At 45.1% G+C, this 18,753-nt stretch overlaps 1 protein-coding gene across 1 annotated transcript in view; it reads right to left on the bottom strand.

Moving 5' to 3' along the window:
- LOC143775078 (uncharacterized) overlaps positions 1-18,753 on the bottom strand; it is a 106,039-nt gene that overhangs the window by 26,659 nt on the left and 60,627 nt on the right. The window contains exons 5-10 of the mRNA XM_077262912.1: positions 18,361-18,433; positions 16,789-16,983; positions 16,553-16,634; positions 16,330-16,443; positions 13,820-15,430; positions 5,742-5,905 (exon numbers count right to left, since the gene is read on the bottom strand). Of these exons, the coding sequence (XP_077119027.1) occupies positions 5,742-5,905; positions 13,820-15,430; positions 16,330-16,443; positions 16,553-16,634; positions 16,789-16,983; positions 18,361-18,433 (2,239 nt within the window). The remainder of the gene's footprint in view (positions 1-5,741; positions 5,906-13,819; positions 15,431-16,329; positions 16,444-16,552; positions 16,635-16,788; positions 16,984-18,360; positions 18,434-18,753) is intronic.

Here is an 18,753-nt window from a genome sequence, read left to right as displayed (position 1 = left end):
CAGAAAGACCCTTTCTGAAGACTGCCGCCAAGGCATCCTCATTCCATTTAGTCAGTACAGACCATTTTCTAAACTTCTGGCAATATGATTCTGCCGCTTCTTGACCCTGAGACAGGGCCAACAAGGTCTTCTCAGCATGATCCACTGAATTAGGTTCGTCATACAATAACCCAAGCGCCTGAAAAAAGGTGTCTACATTAAACAACGCCGGATTCCCAGGTTCCAGGGCAAATGCCCAATCCTGGGGGTCACCACGCAGCAGAGATATAATAATTTTAACCTGCTGGATGGGATCACCAGAGGAACGGGGTTTCAGAGCAAAAAATAGTTTACAGTTATTTTTAAAGCTCAGAAATTTGGACCTATCCCCCAAAAACAAATCAGGAGTTGGAATTCTAGGCTCTAAAACTGGAGTCTGAACGATATAATCAGAAATACCCTGTACTCTAGCAGCAAGTTGATCCACACGAGAAGCCAATCCCTGAACATCCATACCAGCGCCGAACTCCTGAGCCACCCAGAGGTAAAGAGGGAAGAGAAAAAAAAAACACAACAGACTACAGAAAAAAAAATGGCTCAGCACTTTCCTTCCCTTCTTCTGAGATGCGGTTAACTCATTGTTGGCCAGTTGTACTGTTATGATCTGGTGGCCTAGGAGCAGCATGAGACGTACTCTGGAGAAGGTGGTACCTGTACTGACCGCAGACCCTGAACCTAACACCTCAACTAGAAGTAGCCGTGGAATGTACCTAGCGCTCCCTAGACATCTCGACACAGCCGGAGGACTAATTACCCCTAGAGATAGAAAAGGGAAAACTATCTTGCCTCAGAGAAAATTCCCAAAGGATAGGCAGCCCCCCACAAATATTGACTGTGAGAGGAGAGGGAAAAAACATACACAGACTGAAATCAGAATTTAGCAAAGGAGGCCACTTTTAGCTAAATAGAAAGGATAGGACAGAGTACTATGCGGTCAGTATTAAAACACTAGAAAATATCCACCACAGAAAATACAAAAACTCCACAGCTAACTAAAGATATGGAGGGTACATCTGCATCTCCAGAGATACCAGCTTGGCTAAACAAATCCTTATACAGACCAAGCTGGACAAGACAAAAACATGGAAAAGAACTGAACAATAAGGCCACAGCATGTGGACAGCAAAAAATGAAGGCCAGAACTTATCTTTGTTGAAAAGAACTGCAAGCAGGAGAGGCCAGGCAGAGATGAGAACCCTCCAGGAACAATGGACAACTGGCACTGACTAAAGGGTGAAGCAAGACTAAATAGCCCAGTCAAAATTGCACAAAGTGAACACACCTGATAAATGCTGCGATTCAGAGACAGCAGCGCTACCACTTACAACCACCGGAGGGAGCCCAAGAGCAGAATTCACAACAGAAGCAGATGCGAAACGCTCGTCGGGGAAATTGAGGTCTAGCGTGCCACGAGGCAGGACAACGGCAGCTGCTCAGGTAATATGTATTGAGCAGATTACATGTCCATGTGTAGGCTCTGTGCATTACAAGTTAGGAGCTGATTTTAGGAGGCCGGTGGGAAGTGCAATAGTTCTATGATTATTGTCTGGGACAGTAGGTGCCGGCGAGGCTGGGGTGATTTTCTGTCTCCCTATATATATTTGTGATATTACGCCTAATGTTCTTATGTGATCACCCAAGGTGGGCAATTGCCCGGTTTATCTGAGCAATGGAGTGTCAGTGACCGATACTTGGCTTAGTATATAATGATTGAGAAATATCATGCTTGAATGCTTCCCTTCTGATCAATGTGGCAATGAGTACTCCGTATTTTCACCTTGTCTAGTAATGTTCATAGTGCCTATTGACATAAGTAGGAAAGGAAATTATTTCTTTCCCTGACACCTGCTGTTTCCTTTGCTGGCCTGTATTAATATGATTCTGGTTTTGAGGCACTATTTTAAATGTCTGTATTTTATGCGAATAAAGGTTATTTTAAATGTTAAAACACTTCATGACTGGGTATTGTTTAATAATCCTTACGGTCAATATGTGTATATGTAGACCATTAAAATCTGATCAGTGGGGGGTGCGACACCCAGCATCCCTACTAATCGGCTGTTACCGGCGCTGGCCAAAAGTTCTCGTATGAGGCCGGAAAACATTAACCCAATTAAAACTATAGTGGCCACTGCCAGGTAATGTAAGGGATGGATCTGCAGTACCCGGCAGCAGTTACTGGATAGGCCATCTATAAAAAGTAGTTTGCAACACCTTTATGTTTCTTTTTGTTGTTTATTTTTATTCAATGTAATATAGCCTATTTTGAGGCCTGCTGGCACATAGCGAGGTGAAATCCTAGAGTTAGAGACCATACTGATTGGGTACACCTTGGCACAGTCATAGCCGGCGTCAGGGGCAGGCAGACTAGGCAGCTGCCTAGGGCCCTCGCTCTCCCAGGGGCCCCCAGCCAGTGGTGTGCGCTGATAACGGCACATCATGCAGCTGCTATGGGACCCGTTAGTAAGAGGGGCCCGGTGTTGCGCCGCCTCCCCCTTACTTCGCGCATTCAACTTATTGGCATCATAGGCACCGATACAGTTGAAAGCAATTATGGAGGAGAGCATGTTAGATGACTCTCCCTCTCCCATAACTCCCCCTCTGCTTCTGGCTCAGCGGGTGCATGATGACATCACTTCATCACGCGCCACGCTATGCTAACAGTGGAGCTGATGAGACAAGCTGCACATGCCTTAGCAGCGGGCGGATGGGGAGAGGTAACTGTGGGGTTGCATTAGTGTGTGTGTGGGCTGAAGCATACTGTGTGTAGGGGGATTGGGGGCTGCATTATACTGTGTGTGGGGGGCTGCATTATTGTGTGTGAGTGTGTGGGCTGCATTATACTGTGTGTGTGGGGTTGAGGGTTGCATTATAGTCTCTGTGAGGAGCTGCATTATACTGTGTGTGTGTGGGGGAGCTGCATTAGGGCTCATTCCCACTTGAGATGAAATCGGAGGAATGCAATTCGATTAAAATCGGATTGCATTCGGACCAATATTATTCTATCATAGTGTGTTCATCTGCTTTTTTTTCCAGCTCGGATTGGATCACGATCAGACTGGAAAAAAAAATTGCATCATGCTTCGATTGTAATCGGAAATCGTATTGCATCCCGCAATAGAAGTGCGAGAAAAAAAATCACACAGCACTTGGACCATGCGAGTGCTGTCCGACACCGATCACATTTCAAAAGCCGGCAATTCATCTGCCACGTACAGTAATATCACAGTGGGTCAGGTTAGGATAGAATAGATAGAAAAAAAAAGTGGGTACGGAAAGTATTCAGACCCCTTTAAATGTTTCACTCTATGTTTCATTGCAGTCATTTGGTAAATTCAAAAAAAAGTTCATTTTTTTCTCATTATTGTACACTCTGCACCCCATCTTGACTGAAAAAAGCAGAAATGTAGTATTTTTTGCATATTTATTAAAAAAGAAAAACTGAAATATCACATGGTCATAAGTATTCAGACCCTTTGCTCAGTGTTGAGTAGAAGCACCCTTTTAAGCTAGTACAGCCATGAGTCTTCTTGAGAATGATGCAACAAGTTTTTCACACCTGGATTTGGGGATCCTCTGCCATTCTTCCTTGCAGATCCTCTCCAGTTCTGTCAGGTTGGATGGTGAACGTTGGTGGACATATTCAGGTCTCTCCAGGGATGCTCAATTGGGTTTAGGTCAGGGCTCTGGCTGGGCCAGTCAAGAATGGTCACAGAGTTGTTCTGAAGCCACTCCTTTGTTATTTTAGCTGTGTGCTTAGGGTCATTGTCTTGTTGGAAGGTGAACCTTCGGCCAAGTCTGATGTCCAGAGCACTCTGGAAGAGGTTTTCATCCAGGATGGCTCTGTACTTGGCCACATTCATGTTTCCTTCAATGCCAACCAGTTGTCCTGTCCCTGCAGCTGAAAAACACCCCCATAGCATGATGCTGACACGACCGTGTTTCACTGTTGGAATTGTATTGGGCAGGTGATGAGCAGTGACTGGTTTTCTCCACACATTCTGCTTAGAATTATCACCGAAAAGGTCTATCTCCCAGCGCTAGCAGGGAACAATTGTGAGAGTTGTAGTCAACTGTTAACAGCGAGATTAGGTGCCGGCTGATGAGAATTTTCACCAGCCGCCACATGCGATATAAATAAAAAAATGAAGTGGGATCCCCTGTATTTTTCATAATTAGCTGGCAAAACTGTCAGCCGTGGGCTGCAACCCTCAGCTGTCAGCTTTAGCAAGGCTCGTTATCAAGGATAGAGAAATCCCCACATCATATTTTTAAATTATTTAAATAAATAATTCAAAAAAACTGTGTAGGGGTCCCCCACATTTTTGACAACAAGCCAAGCTAAAACAGACAGCTGGGGTCTGTTATTCCCAGGCTGGTAAAGGGCAATGGATATTGGCCCCCTCCCAGCCTTAAAATAGCAGCCTGCAGCCTCCCCAGAAAAGTTACATCTGTTAGATGCGCCAGTTCTGGTGCTTTACCTGTCTCTTCCCACTTGCCCTGTGGCAGTGGCAAGCGGGGTTCATATTTGTTGGATCGATGTCACCTTTGTATTGTCCAGTGACATCAAGCCCACAGGTTAGTAGTGGAGAGACATCTGTAAGACATGGATTACGGCATGGGACAGAGCAACGGATAGGTGAGGGATATGGTTGTTTTTTATTTTTGTTTTATTACAGGAGACGAGAGCTTCAGTGGAATGGGCGTTAGGTGAGTATAACTGTGTTTGTTATTTTCAAATAAAAAAAGAAAAGTGTGCTTTGTTTTTATTTAAAATAAAATACTTTATTCTTGCTGTGTGTTTATTTAAAATGTAACTATAAGATTATAGACGCCGTGGACTTGATGACATTGGACAATACAAAGGTGACATCAAGCCCACAAATATTACCCCACTTGACACCACCACAGAACAAGTGGCAAGAGCTGGGCAAAGCGCAGAATTGGTGCACCCAATAGATGTGCCTTTTTTGGGGCACCTATTTTTAGGCTGGGGAGGCCAGTATCATGGCCCCTTACCAGCCTCAGAATACCAGCCCCCAGCTTTCTGCTTTACTGGCTGGTTGTAAAAAATGGGGAGTACCCCACGTAGTTTTTTTTTTATTATTTATTTAAATAATTAAAAAATATGGCATGGAGACCCCTCTATTCTTGATCACCAGCCTTGCTAAAGCTGCCAGCTGATAGTTGCAGCCAATGATTTTGGTTTTGCTTAAAGTTAAATTGAAAACCTGCTCTCACATGACTATTAGCTAATCATGTAAAATATCTTCGTACTGTGCTCACATTATAGGATCACATAGCAAATTTTTCATGTGAAAAAATCTGAATAGTACTGCAATGGGTTCTGCTGCAGAATTCAAGTCTGACTCTTGGATCTCTGGTGAGGATTTGTAGTATGGAATGTTGAGGGTCTTTATGTGGATTTGTTCAGTTCAATTGACATACATGGCAATTGACTGAAGTTTCCATGATAATTTTTGCCCGAAAAAGATGCTGAAATCCATGTGAAAAAAAACCCTCTGTGTGAACATGCCCTATAAGGTTAAACACTTAAAGGATAATAATGTGGATAATAGCACTTAAAAAAGCATAAAACCACATGATATACCGGTTCAATATGGTGTAACCCAAGACCAAGCATAGCATATTCCTCTATGGTAGCCCAAATCATACATACACACTTGTAAGGCCATTCTTACCTAACTGTGCGTTCTTTGTTATCTTTATTGTTTGGTTGAGCCTTGCGTTTACATGATGAAACCTTCATCTCCTTTCCATCCACTATGAACCTTCTGGTGACCCGAATAGTCTTTTGCGTGTCCAGAGACGACATGTCATTTTCATCTGACTCTTCACCTCGTACCTTTTAAAGGATATTACACTGAGTAACATTATCCCATATATGAAAATTTGGAAAAACTAGCTAAAAATTTATGCTTAAATTTAAAAAAAAAATCGGGACTCTAAAAACTATTTCATAGCATCCGGCGGTGGCAAAGTTTGGGGTGGTGCTGGACAAGATGGCAATGTTGGAGCATGTAACGTTTTATTTTCTAGCTTGCACATATTCCTGAGGATGAGAATGCTCAAAAAGAATATTCTCCCCAAATCTCTCTCCACAAAATGGCACAAAAGTCTGCCCATTATCAGCACTGTTCTTCCATATTGCCGTGGTACCTACAAGTTAGATACCTGGAGAGTAGAGATGAGTGAATAAATTGGAGTGGATTTTAATTCTACTCGAATTTAACAAAAATCCATGTTCTCCAAAATGCAGATTTGTTTGCTTACGCAAGATGGCGGCTTCTGAACCAGAAAAGACCATCAAATAAAAAATATTAAATCCCTTTACTCACCTCAACGTTACCCGTTCAATCCTCGACACATCTTCAGATCGCCTCAGCTCCCACTGAAATCCTCAGGCCTCTCATTCTGGGCCTAGACTTCTGGCTTTGATGAAGATTGGGGGTGGAGGTGGGGTCTGAGAAACCTCACAAAAGGTCACAGCGTCATGACATCACGGTGTGTGCTGTGACCTTGCATGCGCAGAATCCTCCTGGGCCTCTTCAAAGCCGGAAATCAACATGAGAGGCCTGGGGATTTCAGCAAGTGCGAAGATGAAGATGCAGTGAGAACTGGATGGCTGACGGTGAGGAGTGGATTGGCCGGAGAGGAGAGTGGTGAGGTGAGTATGAGGATTTTCTCAAATTTTGTACAGATTAGATTTATTATGCCCTGGGGTCTGAAGAGACCCCAGAGAATACTGAGAGACATTAAATTTGTGTTGTAAACTTTTTTATATTGGAAACCTTTTCGCAAAGTATGCTACTAGGTGCCTATATAGAGTCTTCTTAAGAAGTATTCATCACGCGATTCTCCAGGCATAAACATCCATCCTAAGAGCTAAATATGATGTGAACAGACCCTAAGAGATAAAAAAATTCTCAGTTGTCTAAAAGAAGATCTTTGAGTGGAGTTTTCAATTTAACCTACATTTTCATTTAAACGAAGTTATTCCTCTAAGTGTTACTGCTTTATTGATTCCGTATGTTTTTCTATTTCTTCTCTTCCCAATCCCCTCTATTTCAAAGATATGTCTCTTTTGAATGCCTTAGGCCTCTCACTTAGCTAAATCAGATCTCATACTTTGCACTGAAGAGGAGCAATATCCAAAAACACCTTGTCTGCAAATTGAGATTCTGGTTTGGCTTTTATTTTAAGTAACATGGCAAGGCTCGTTAAAGGGTTTATATTGATTTTTCGAATCGCTGCTTCCAATTGGTGGTGCTAGAGTTGGTGGTACTAGAGTTCACGTCCTCTTTCTCTCTGAAGAGTCAGTTTGCATAGAGAATGAAGATGCAAATATTCCCTTCAACCCCCTGGATGTATACTTTGCAGTACTGGGATCCTAGGTTCAAACCCCACCAAGGACAACATCTGCAAGAAGTTTGTATGTTCTCCCTATGTTTGCATATCTTTCCTCTAGGTTCTCGGTTTCCTCTCACACTCCAAAGACATACTGATAGGGAATTGTGATGGTGAGCTCCAATGGGGACATTGATGATAATGTCTGTAAAGCGCTGTGGAATATCTTGGTGCTATATAAAAGGGACTCTGTCACCTGAATTTGGCGGGCCCTCTGTCCAGTCCGATGGGCGGTGTTTCCTCAGCTTTTATTCACCCCTTCCTTTCCCGCTGGGCGCAAAATTTTCTGGAATTTCCGTCGGTTTCCTCCGTAGTTCACGCGAGCGCAAAGCAATCTTGCCGTGCGCACACGCAGTATGTTTTGCCCCACTGCAAAGCCGAAAAACATTAGTGCGCATGCGCCGGCGCACTGTGTCCCGGAACACAGCAAAATACTTCCGGGACATAGTGCACCGGCGCATGCGCACTAAAGCTTTTCGGCTTTGCCCGCAGTTGGGCAAAGCATACTGCGCGTGCGCAAGGCAAGATTGCTTTGTGCACGCGTGAACTACGGAGGAAACCAACAGAAATTCCAGAAATATTGTGCCCAGCGGGAAAGGAAGGGGTGAATAAAAGCTGAGGAAACACCGCCCATCGGACCGGACAGAGGGCCCGCCAAATTCAGGTGACAGAGTCCCTATAAGTAAGCACAATACGACTGTTACGTGTTACGGGACCCCTCAGCACCCAGAATATGTTGTGCAGTTATATGTATGTATAATAGGTTCCATCTGAGATGCATGTCCCTAATGTATCAGCCCACAGGCTGCGCCCCTGAGCAGAGGGGACAAGATATCCCCCTTCTGACCTCCCCCACCTTTGTAATTCCCACAGTAAATATTGGCAGGCTCCGATCCCTGCGGCTATTGTAATGTATGTCTGGCCTGCCGCTTTTTAATTGGCCTGCCCTCTGTATCTGTGTGATATATTCTGTGTCCTGTGAATAAAGTGTTGTGAGACTGGAAATACGTGGGGAAGCAGTGATCTTTTATATGCCCCCATGTAACTAAGGAATTCCAGCCAGCGTCCTTCATTCAGACTCCAGCCAAAGCAGAGTGGACCTCTTGTAACACGGTGTGGTACTGAAAAAGGTACCCCAGCTCGGTAGACCATGTTACACTGGTGGCAGACAGCGGGATATGATACCCCTTCTACAGGAGGAAAGGAATGAATGGAAAACAACTACCAGAAGTTAAAGAGGACTACATTAAAAGATCTGGTGGAAGCCCGAGGGTTAATCGCCAGCAACAAAACAAAAGCGGATTTGATAGCAGTCATCATGGAACATGACAGTGCACCGCCCCCCAATGTGAACGTGGTGGAGACTGAATTCCAGAGGGAGGTAAAGAACAGACTGGCATTGTATGGCCCAAACCCTGCAGTAGAGATCATACGAGAGGTGATGGCTGATGTGCGTACTGATTTGAAGGAAAAGATGGCCGAGCGGACCAGGATAGAGCTAGCCAAGATGGAGATGGCAGAGCGGACCAAAGTGGAGCTGGCCAAGATGGAGATGGCAGAGCGGAGAGAGGAGAGTCAGCGAGCAGGGGGAGCTCTGGCCTCTGACCAGGTACCTTCAACAGTAAGCCACAAAAAGATCCAGTATAATGCCTTCTGACAGTTGGGGGAGGCAGAGGAAGACATTGATGGCTTTCTGCAGGACTTTGAGCGGCAGTGTGCCCTTCATCGAGTGAAGCCGGAGGAACGGGTTCAGATTCTGGCCAGCAAGCTGACTGGCCGGGCAGCGGACGCCTATCGCACGGTACCTGATGAGGACTGTATGGACTATGAGCGGATCAAAGAAGTGATCTTGGCCCGGTATGCGCTGACACCAGAGGCATACCGCCAAAAGTTCCGCGGACTTATAAAACGTGTAACCAATACCCACGCTGAATGGGCCTGTAGATTACGGCGGTCACTGCTACAGTGGGTACAAGGGAGCCAAGCAACCACTAAGGAGGATGTCCTCCAGCTCTTCTTGTTAGAACGATTCTTTAATGGACTAAACCCTGAGACACAGGAATGGCTTCACGACAGGCGGCCAACAACTCTGGAGGAAGCCGCTCGTCTGGCCGATGAACATCATGATGCCAGGAGGCCTCAGTTGTCCGGATCAAAGATGGTCACTAGGGGTCCGCCCATGGACCTGGAGGGCCCCAAACCACCGATGATTGTAGGGGGACCAGCTAGAAACTCGGCCTACCATAGTCCCCCTGGGGCGCGATGCCACACCTGCCGTCAGCTGGGCCACCTGCAAAGACAATGTCCCAACCGGACTCAACATACCCAGTGGCCAAAGGCGGGAACAGCTACCTTCAGCCGGGCTGCTGTACACTGCTACCAAGGCGATGCTGACCCGGCATTGGGGGCTATGACTAACCAAGGGGTGGAAGAGATGGAGGAAGTGCTGCATGAAGTAGACCCCGTGCAGGCAGCCTGGGCAGATAATCAACAACAGCATCGACAGGTCGTGTGGGTTAATGGTAAACGTATGCAGGGACTAAGGGATTCCGGGGCAACTTTGACCCTTGCGAAGCCTCATCTGCTCCGAGACCAAGAGAAGACGGACCAGACAGTGGCAGTCCGTGTAGCAGGGGGAGCCATACATCGACTGCCCACTGCCAGGATTCACCTGAACTGGGGAGTCGGGGATGGCCTTGTTGAGGTCGGCTTGATGGAGGATTTGCCTGCAGACGTCTTGCTGGGAAATGACTTGGGACCCATGATGTCTGCCTTCTTGGTTGCCCCTCTGGCTGAGACATATCCTGTGACCACCCGGAGACAAGATCGAGCTGCGGAGGCGGAATCACATTCAGAGGAGGCCCAGGTAAGATATCCCAGCCCTACACGTATTCCCATAGCCAGACACATTTCTTGGGCCACCCAAGATGAATTTAAGAGGGAGTTACTTGAAGATCCTTCATTGGAGGGATATCGTGGGAAGGCACAGGAGGGGAGGGGGTACTGGAAGGGGAACAGTTTGTATGGAAGCAGGGACTCCTCTACCAGATCACAGAGCAGCACCACACAGGGACGAGCACCACTATAAAACGACAGCTGGTAGTTCCCAAGAAGTATAGGCAGGAGTTGCTGCGAATCTCTCATGACATACCCTTGGCCGGGCACTTCGGTGTCAGTCGCGCCAGGCATCGTCTGACACAAAACTTCTTTTGGCCGGGGGTAACCTATGATGTTCGTCAGTACTGCCAGACCTGTGACAGTTGCCAGCGCATTGGCAAGAGGAGAGATCGATACAAAGCCAAATTACGCCCCCTCCCCATTGTGAGGAACCATTTAGCCGAGTAGTGGTCGATCTGATAGGGCCATTAGCCAAACCCAGTCAGTCAGGGAAAAGGTATATATTGACAGTGGTAGATTATGCCACACGGTATCCAGAGGCGGTTGCGTTACCTAACATACTGGCAGAGACGGTGGCGGCTGCCCTGCTCCAGGTTTTCTCACGGGTTGGATTTCCCCGGGAGATTATCTTGGACCAAGGTACCCAGTTTACAGCAGAGGTGACCAACCAACTGTGGAAGCTGTGCGGCGTAAAGTCCATTAGAAGCGCCCCGTACCACACGCAAACCAATGGGTTGTGTGAACGCTTTAACGGGACGTTAAAACAACTCATTGGGACATTTACCAGGACCTACAGGGACTGGGAGAAATTCTTGCCACACCTCCTGTTTGCCTATCGGGAGGTGCCCCAAGAATCCATGGGGTTTGCCCCGTTTGAACTGGTATACGGGAGACGGGTGAGAGGACCCCTAGACTTAGTGCTAGAACACTGGGAAGGGGAGGGCATCATAGAAGGGGTACCTATTGTACCCTATGTGCTGGAATTCCGGGACCGCCTACAGGAGCTGACCCAGGCTGTACATGGGAACATGCAGGTGACCCGGCGGCGCCAGCGCGTATGGTACGATCGGAGGGCCAGAGAGCGCACCTTGGAAATAGGACAGAAGGTCCTGGTGTTAAAGCCCACTAGGCAGAACAAGTTCCAAGCTGCATGGCAGGGGCCCTACCAGGTAGTGGGGAAAATAGCCGACACCACCTATAATGTCGCCGATTGTGATGACTCCAGGGTTATCCGCATGTTCCCCGTGAATATGCTGAAGCCCTACCGGGAGCGCCCTGAAGAGGTAGTGGCCATCTGTGCACCTGAAGCAGAGGATTTAGCCGGACTTCCCTTGCCTGATGTCTTAGGGGAAAGGACTCAGTCTAAAACATGGGACCAGGTACACTTGGGTGAAGGCCTAGGTCCTTGGGAGAGACAGCAGGCGGAGGAGTTGTTGAGGCAGCGACAGAGGATGTTTTCGGGGAGACCAGGGTACACTAGCCTGGCACAACACAAGGTTGAGACCCAGGATCAGACCCCCCTGCGACAACCCCCCTTCCGCATCCCTGAGTCTGTACGAGAAGGGATGCGACAAGAGATACAAGAGATGTTGCGTTTAGGGGTCATTGAAGAGTCAGATAGTCCCTGGGCATCCCCCGTAGTGTTAGTGCCCAAGAAGGATGGGACTACAAAGTTTTGTGTAGACTATCGTAAGCTCAATGAGAAAACAGTGACGGATGTGTATCCCATGCCGCCTGTGGATGAGTTGTTAGGCCGGCTGGCGGGGGCAAAGTATTTGACCACCATCGATTTATGCAAAGGCTACTGGCAGATTCCCCTTAGTCCTGATGCTATTCCCAAGTTGGCATTTGTCACCCCGTTCGGCTTATTCCAGTTTTGAGTTATGCCATTCGGGATGAAGACTGCCCCGGCGACCTTCCAGAGGCTGGCTGACCGGCTTCTGGATGGTCTCCAGGACTATGCCTGTGCCTACCTGGACGACATCGCCATCTACAGCGCTACATGGGAAGAGCATCTAAATCACCTAGAGACACTATTGGACAGGATCCACAAGGCCGGAATCACCCTGAACCCAAACAAGTGTCACGTGGGTAAAGCAGAGGTTCAGTATTTAGGGCATTGGGTGGGAAGTGGGAAACAGCGACCAGAACCAGCCAAGATTGAGGCCATAGCCAAATGGCCCACCCCACGCACTAAAACCCAGGTCATGGCGTTTCTAGGTACAGCGGGGTATTACAGGAAATTTGTTCCCAATTACAGCAGCGTAGCCAAGCCCCTCACTGATCTGACCCGTAAGAACCAACCCCGCCAGGTAACCTGGACCCCAGAGTGTGAGGAAGCCTTCCGCCAGCTAAAGGACACCCTCACCAATACCCCTGTATTGGCCGCACCCGATCCAACTAAACGTTTGCTTGTTCACACAGACGCTTCTATGTTTGGATTGGGAGCAGTACTGAGCCAAGTCGGGCCGGACGGCCAAGAACACCAGGTAGCTTACCTGAGTCGGAAACTACTGCCCCTTGAAGTAAGCTATGCGGCCATCGAGAAGGAGTGCCTGGCGGTAGTATGGGCACTCAAAAAGTTGCAACCATATTTGTATGGACGACAGTTTTCCCTCCTAACGGACCATAATCCCCTAGTCTGGCTTAATCGGGTCTCCGGAGACAACGCCAGATTACTGCGGTGGAGTTTAGCCCTACAACCTCTGGACTTCACCATCCACTACAGACCCGGCAAACAAAATGGTAACGCCAATGGACTAAGTCGACAAACGGAACTTGAACCAACCCCATAAACTTCGGTCATCCCCAAACCGATCCGTTAAGGATCAGACTGTGTATGCCAATCGCGTCGCTGAAAAGAGGAGCCGTGTTACGGGACCCTCAGCACCCAGAATATGTTGTGCAGTTATATGTATGTATACTAGGTTCCATCTGAGATGCATGTCCCTAATGTATCAGCCCACAGGCTGCGCCCCTGGGCAGAGGGGACAAGATATCTCCCTTCTGGCCTCCCCCACCTTTGTAATTCCCACAGTAAATATCGACAGGCTCCGGCCCCCTCCGGCTATTGTAATGTATATCTGGCCTGCCGCTTTTTAATTGGCCTGCCCTCTGTATCTGTGTGATATATTCTGTGTCCTGTGAATAAAGTGTTGTGAGACTGGAAATACGTGGGGAAGCAGTGATCTTTTATATGCCCCCATGTAACTAAGGAATTCCAGCCAGCGTCCTTCATTCAGACTCCAGCCAAAGCAGAGTGGACCTCTTGAAACACGGGGTGGTACTGAAAAAGGTACCCCAGCTCGGTAGACCCCGTTACAACGACATACTCAGTTAAGTTGAAAAGTCCTCTTTACCAAGTATATGCAGCTATGACATCATCCTGAAATTGTACATGGTAGGAATATCTAGATTTTTGCTTCTATATATTTTTTATCTTCAGGGCTCTTACCTCCTCTGTTGCTACATCTTCCGCTATGTTGATCATGTCTTGAGTTTTTACGTGCTGTATATTGGATTCACCATTGACATCAGCAGGATGAACACTCCATGAACATTGAGCAAAGTTTAGCCTCTTTTTGACTCTGAGTTCCTGAGTAGCATCATTTTCTCGATTACTCTCACCTGTAGGCATACTTCTGTCACTGGCATCAGATTTTTCACTATCTTCTTTTTTGAGTAAATGCGCTGTTACATCTTCATTCTTTTCCCTTACTTCATATTTTAACTCAGTTTCCGGTAAACGGAATGATGATTCCAAGTTGATTTCTTGTGTTGAACTTGCTATTGTCCATCGTCTTAATAATCTCCTGGCAGAACGATTATTACTTGCGGTACCAATAACTGGAGAGATAGACTTATGGTCATGTTTACAGACTTCTGATGTGTGGTTGCTGTATGGATACATGTGATGGTCTTTTTTGCTCTTATTGCCGATTTCTTTTAAATTTGGTACATTTTCCTTTTCAACCACATTTATGTCTTTACTCTTCTCATCGACCTCAGATGAAGAACTTACAATCATTCCTAAAGATGTTTTCTTCTGTCCTATAAAATCATTATCCTTGGCTACATCCTGCTCTTTTTTAGCAACCCATATCACTGATGCTTTTTTACCATGTGAAAATGAATATGAATGCTTCTGTGTTCCAATATGTTTCTCCATTTGAGGTACATACCAAGAACATCTAAAAGAAGCCTGGGGTCTATCATTCATGTGATGATAAACACTTCTATATTCAGTCTTACCATCTTCATCCTCAGTAGAATCTGGATCTAGTGGTTTTTCATCTTTATTAGGTAGATGTGACATTTCCTTAATGGTTTTTATTGTCTGTTTTTGCTCATTGGCTACATTTTCTTTCAATGTTCTCCAAGCAACGGTGGATTTTCTCTTACTAGTGCACGGTACTGACCATGTCTTGGTTAATATCCTAGTTGAAGAACTAAGATTTTCATTACTTCTCCACCTTTGAGGAGCAGGTGTTAGAGATCTAAACAAGTCCCAGGCTTTGCAGTTGGTATGAGAGTGATTTATCAGATTAATGACTTCACATTGATTTTCTGGGACTAATTTTGGAGTCTGTTGAAGACCTATATTAGTTTCCTCTTTAGATTCTTTATTAGCAAGGTATAAAATGGCAGAACCAGTATCCATATCTTGCACATCATGTAAATCACTGACCTCCTTTTCTCCTGACACTCCAGAACATTGAAATAATCCTAATTCAGAGTTTTGTATGTGAAGAGGAAAGTCCATTGGAGGAGTGTGGGGCTTTTTGACACGTTCTGTATTCTTGGCTTCAAAGTGCTCATTGCCAACCCTCCATTTCACAGATGCTCTGGCTTCTTTTGAAAGTGAAGGAGCAGAACGTCTACGCATCTCTTTCAAGAAACTTGTTCTTTTTTGTAGTCTCATTGATGGTTTTTGGTCTGAATTTTTAGTAGAATCTCTTTCCTGGGCAGCATGCAGGTCATCTTCTTTTTCGACAGAGTTTTGTTTAGGTGACTGAGTATCCCTAAGTATTTCCTCTTGACCTTTGACATTGCGTGAAACATCATTCTAAGAATAAAATAAAAACTTTATTAAAAAAAATTACATTTTTGAGTGTTGAACATATAGAATACAAAATTGGATTTTAAGTAGGAAAAAGTTGCTATGTTATATTTGCATCTACAGGGTTATAGATTGGCTGTGGAATTCACCACCCTAGCTACAGATTCAGACACTTAAGGGGGTGCAAATGAGAATGTCTGTAGATCTTGCATTCCCACCCTCTCTAGGTTGTCTTTTCTTTAAGTAACAGAAGCAAGACCTTCTTATTGGCTTTTGTGACTTGTTCCGGGGAGCAACTCCCATCACGAAAGGCAAGTGACAGCAGAAGAAAGAGTCTATAGAGGCATCATGTCCTCTTTTCACCAGGGCTCCCTGTCTTCTGATGGGAACTGTCAGCGCCATAGGAGATGTTCTATATTTGTTACGTACAACTGACTATATGTGTGTGATGTTTATGTATGTGAAAATATCTTTGTGTGTTTTGTGTGTGAATATGTGTGTTATGCATGTAATGTGCATGTGTAATGTTTGTGTTATGTGTATATATAACTGCCTGTGTGTGTATGTATGTGTGTAATGTGTATGTCCGAGTATGTAAAGTCTATGTACTGTATGTAATTTAGGTAGACAGATAATGTGTATGTATAAGTGTATCATATAGAAATATGTTTAAATGCATTCAAGTGATACTAATTTCTAATGTTACATTTAATGGGATGGAGCAAAATTTAGTATAGTTGTAGGCGTGTGAGTGTATATGTAGATGGGTGCTAGAGTAAAGCTTTGCCCCGGATGAAGAAATCTCCGCAGCTACAGCTTTGGCATGTTATATACCGTAATATGATATGGCATCTCATGGTTCCACTTTTTTAAGGATAAAAAAAAGGGCAAAAGTTTCTTCTTACCACCAAGTCACAATCTTTCAAACTTCCATCTTCTTCTTCTGTAATTTCTGCTAAAACTTCAGCTACTAGTTCTCTTAATGGAGCATTATCAATACCCTTGGACACAAAGGAGTGCTGAATAAAAAAAAGATAAGCAGGAGACTGAAGCATTATGATTTGTTATTACGTTAGGCTGTCTTGTGTCTACCCTTGAGGCGTTTTCAATGTCTTTACTGTAACTAACCTCAATAAGCTCACTGATTGAAGATCGTTCTTGGGGATTCCTTTGTAAACACTTATTTAGAAAGTCTTTAAAGTCTTGAGACCTATTTAGGGAATAAAACAAGGACAACTCAATATCAATTGACTATTAATATAAGGAGCTGTTTGCCCAAGTTTGATGGAATTTTCTTTGAATGAACATGAAGAGTTGTTCATATTCAGCTGCATACTAAACAGATTTGCAAAAAATGTGCTTACCACAACTTCTGATACTTTAGATTCGGTGGCTCAGACTTGAGGATCTTGAGCAGGACACGAGTGGGATTCATTTCGTGATTTGGAGGCTGAGTTTCGGCCAGCTCAATGAGAGTAACGCCAAGAGACCAGACGTCAGCCTTGTAGTCATATGGAGCATCTTTGCAAGTCTCACACATTACAACTTCGGGGGCCATCCTACCAGAATTCAGAAAAAAAAGTATGTTGTAAGTAAGGAAAACTTTAAAATCCACTTGAATCACATCAATCATCCATATCAATTATCATCTAGTGACAGTGGCATCGGTCAACAGGTGGGATACATTGGGCAGAAAGTGAATTGTCATTTTGGATGTGTTGGATGTAGGAAAATGACCACGTATCAGGATCTAGTCCTGCAGCCATCCTCTTGTGATGACTAGATGACTGGGTAACAGCATCTCTAAAATGGAAGGACTTGTTCCTAATATGCAATGGTTAGTTCCAGTGCCGGATGTGTCCCCCTGCTTAAGCCAGTACATGTCCGGGCCCGTCTGAAGTTTGCTAGAGAGCATTTGGATTATCCAGAAGAGTATTGGGAGAATGTCATGTGGTCTGATGAAACTAAAGTACAACTGTTTCGTAGAAACAAAACTCGTCGTGCTTGGAGAAGACAGAATTCTGAGTTGCATCCAAAGAACACCATACCTACTGTGAAGCATGGGAGTGGCAACATCATGCTTTGGGGCTGTTTCTCTGCAAAGGGACAAGGACGACTGATCCGTGAACATGAAGGAATGAATGGGGCCATGTATCATGAGATTTTGAGTGCAAACCTCTTTCCATCAGCAAGGGCATTGAAGATGAAATGTGGATGGGTCTTTCAGCATGATAATGATCCCAAGCACACTGCCAGGGCAAAGAAGGAGTGGCTTCATGGAGGTCCTGGAATGGCCTAGCCATTCTCCAGATCTCAACCCCATAGAAAACCTTTGGAGGGAGTTGAAAGTCCGTGTTGCCCAGCGACAGGCCCAAAACATCACTGCTCTAGAGGAGATTTGCATGGAGGAATGGGCCAACATACCACCAACAGTGTGTGCCAACCTTGTGAAGACTTACAGAAAATGTTTGACCTCTGTCATTGCCAACAAATGATATATAACTAAATATGGAGATGAACTTTTGTCAATGACCAAATACTTATTTTCCACCATAAAATGCAAATAAAATGATAAAAAAACAGACAATGTGATTTTCTGGATTTGTTTCTCATTTTGACTCTCATAGTTGTAGCCTACCTATTATGTAAATTACAGGCCTCTCTCATCTTTTTAAGTGGGAGAACATGCACAATTAGTGGCTCACTAAATACTCTTTTTCCGCAATGTAAGTGAGGGGATTTCTGCAATTGGCGCTCATACTCCATACTGAATAAATTGACATGTTTTGAAAACTTAGTTTCCCTTTTTTCAACATTTGCATATTAGTAACATTTTTATTGATCCTGTGATTTCCATCAGTCCATGACTTTTCCACCTTGGTGATGCAATTTCAATCCTGAGAATTTTATGTGAAGAAATAAGAAAATTCTCCTACCAGTAAGGAGTTCCGATAAAAGAACTTCGACGTTGTAGGGTCTGGTTGTTCACCGCTGAGACACCAAAATCCGCTGACAGAGACAGGACACATTAAGTTCAATACAAGTATACTCAACATTTATGTCAGTACACAAGAAGATAAAAGCTCTGCTTTTGTACACTTACATCTCCCACAGCATCCATCACCCAGGATCCAGGACATCGGCAGTGATGCAAGAAACTAGTTAGTAACTGCAATGCTGCCCCTTGTGACATTCTGTTCTAGGAGGGGCGATGGGCACTGCGGGAAGTGAGTGCAGCCCCAACTTCCTGTGACATCACGTTTGAGACTCCTCCCAAACGAAATGTCACAGGAAGTACAGTAAAAATAAGTGTAGGGTGTTGTAATAAA

Source organism: Ranitomeya variabilis, chromosome 5 (assembly GCF_051348905.1).
Source record: "Ranitomeya variabilis isolate aRanVar5 chromosome 5, aRanVar5.hap1, whole genome shotgun sequence".
Lineage (NCBI taxonomy): Eukaryota > Metazoa > Chordata > Amphibia > Anura > Dendrobatidae > Ranitomeya > Ranitomeya variabilis.
This window is presented reverse-complemented; position numbering and strand designations above follow the sequence as displayed.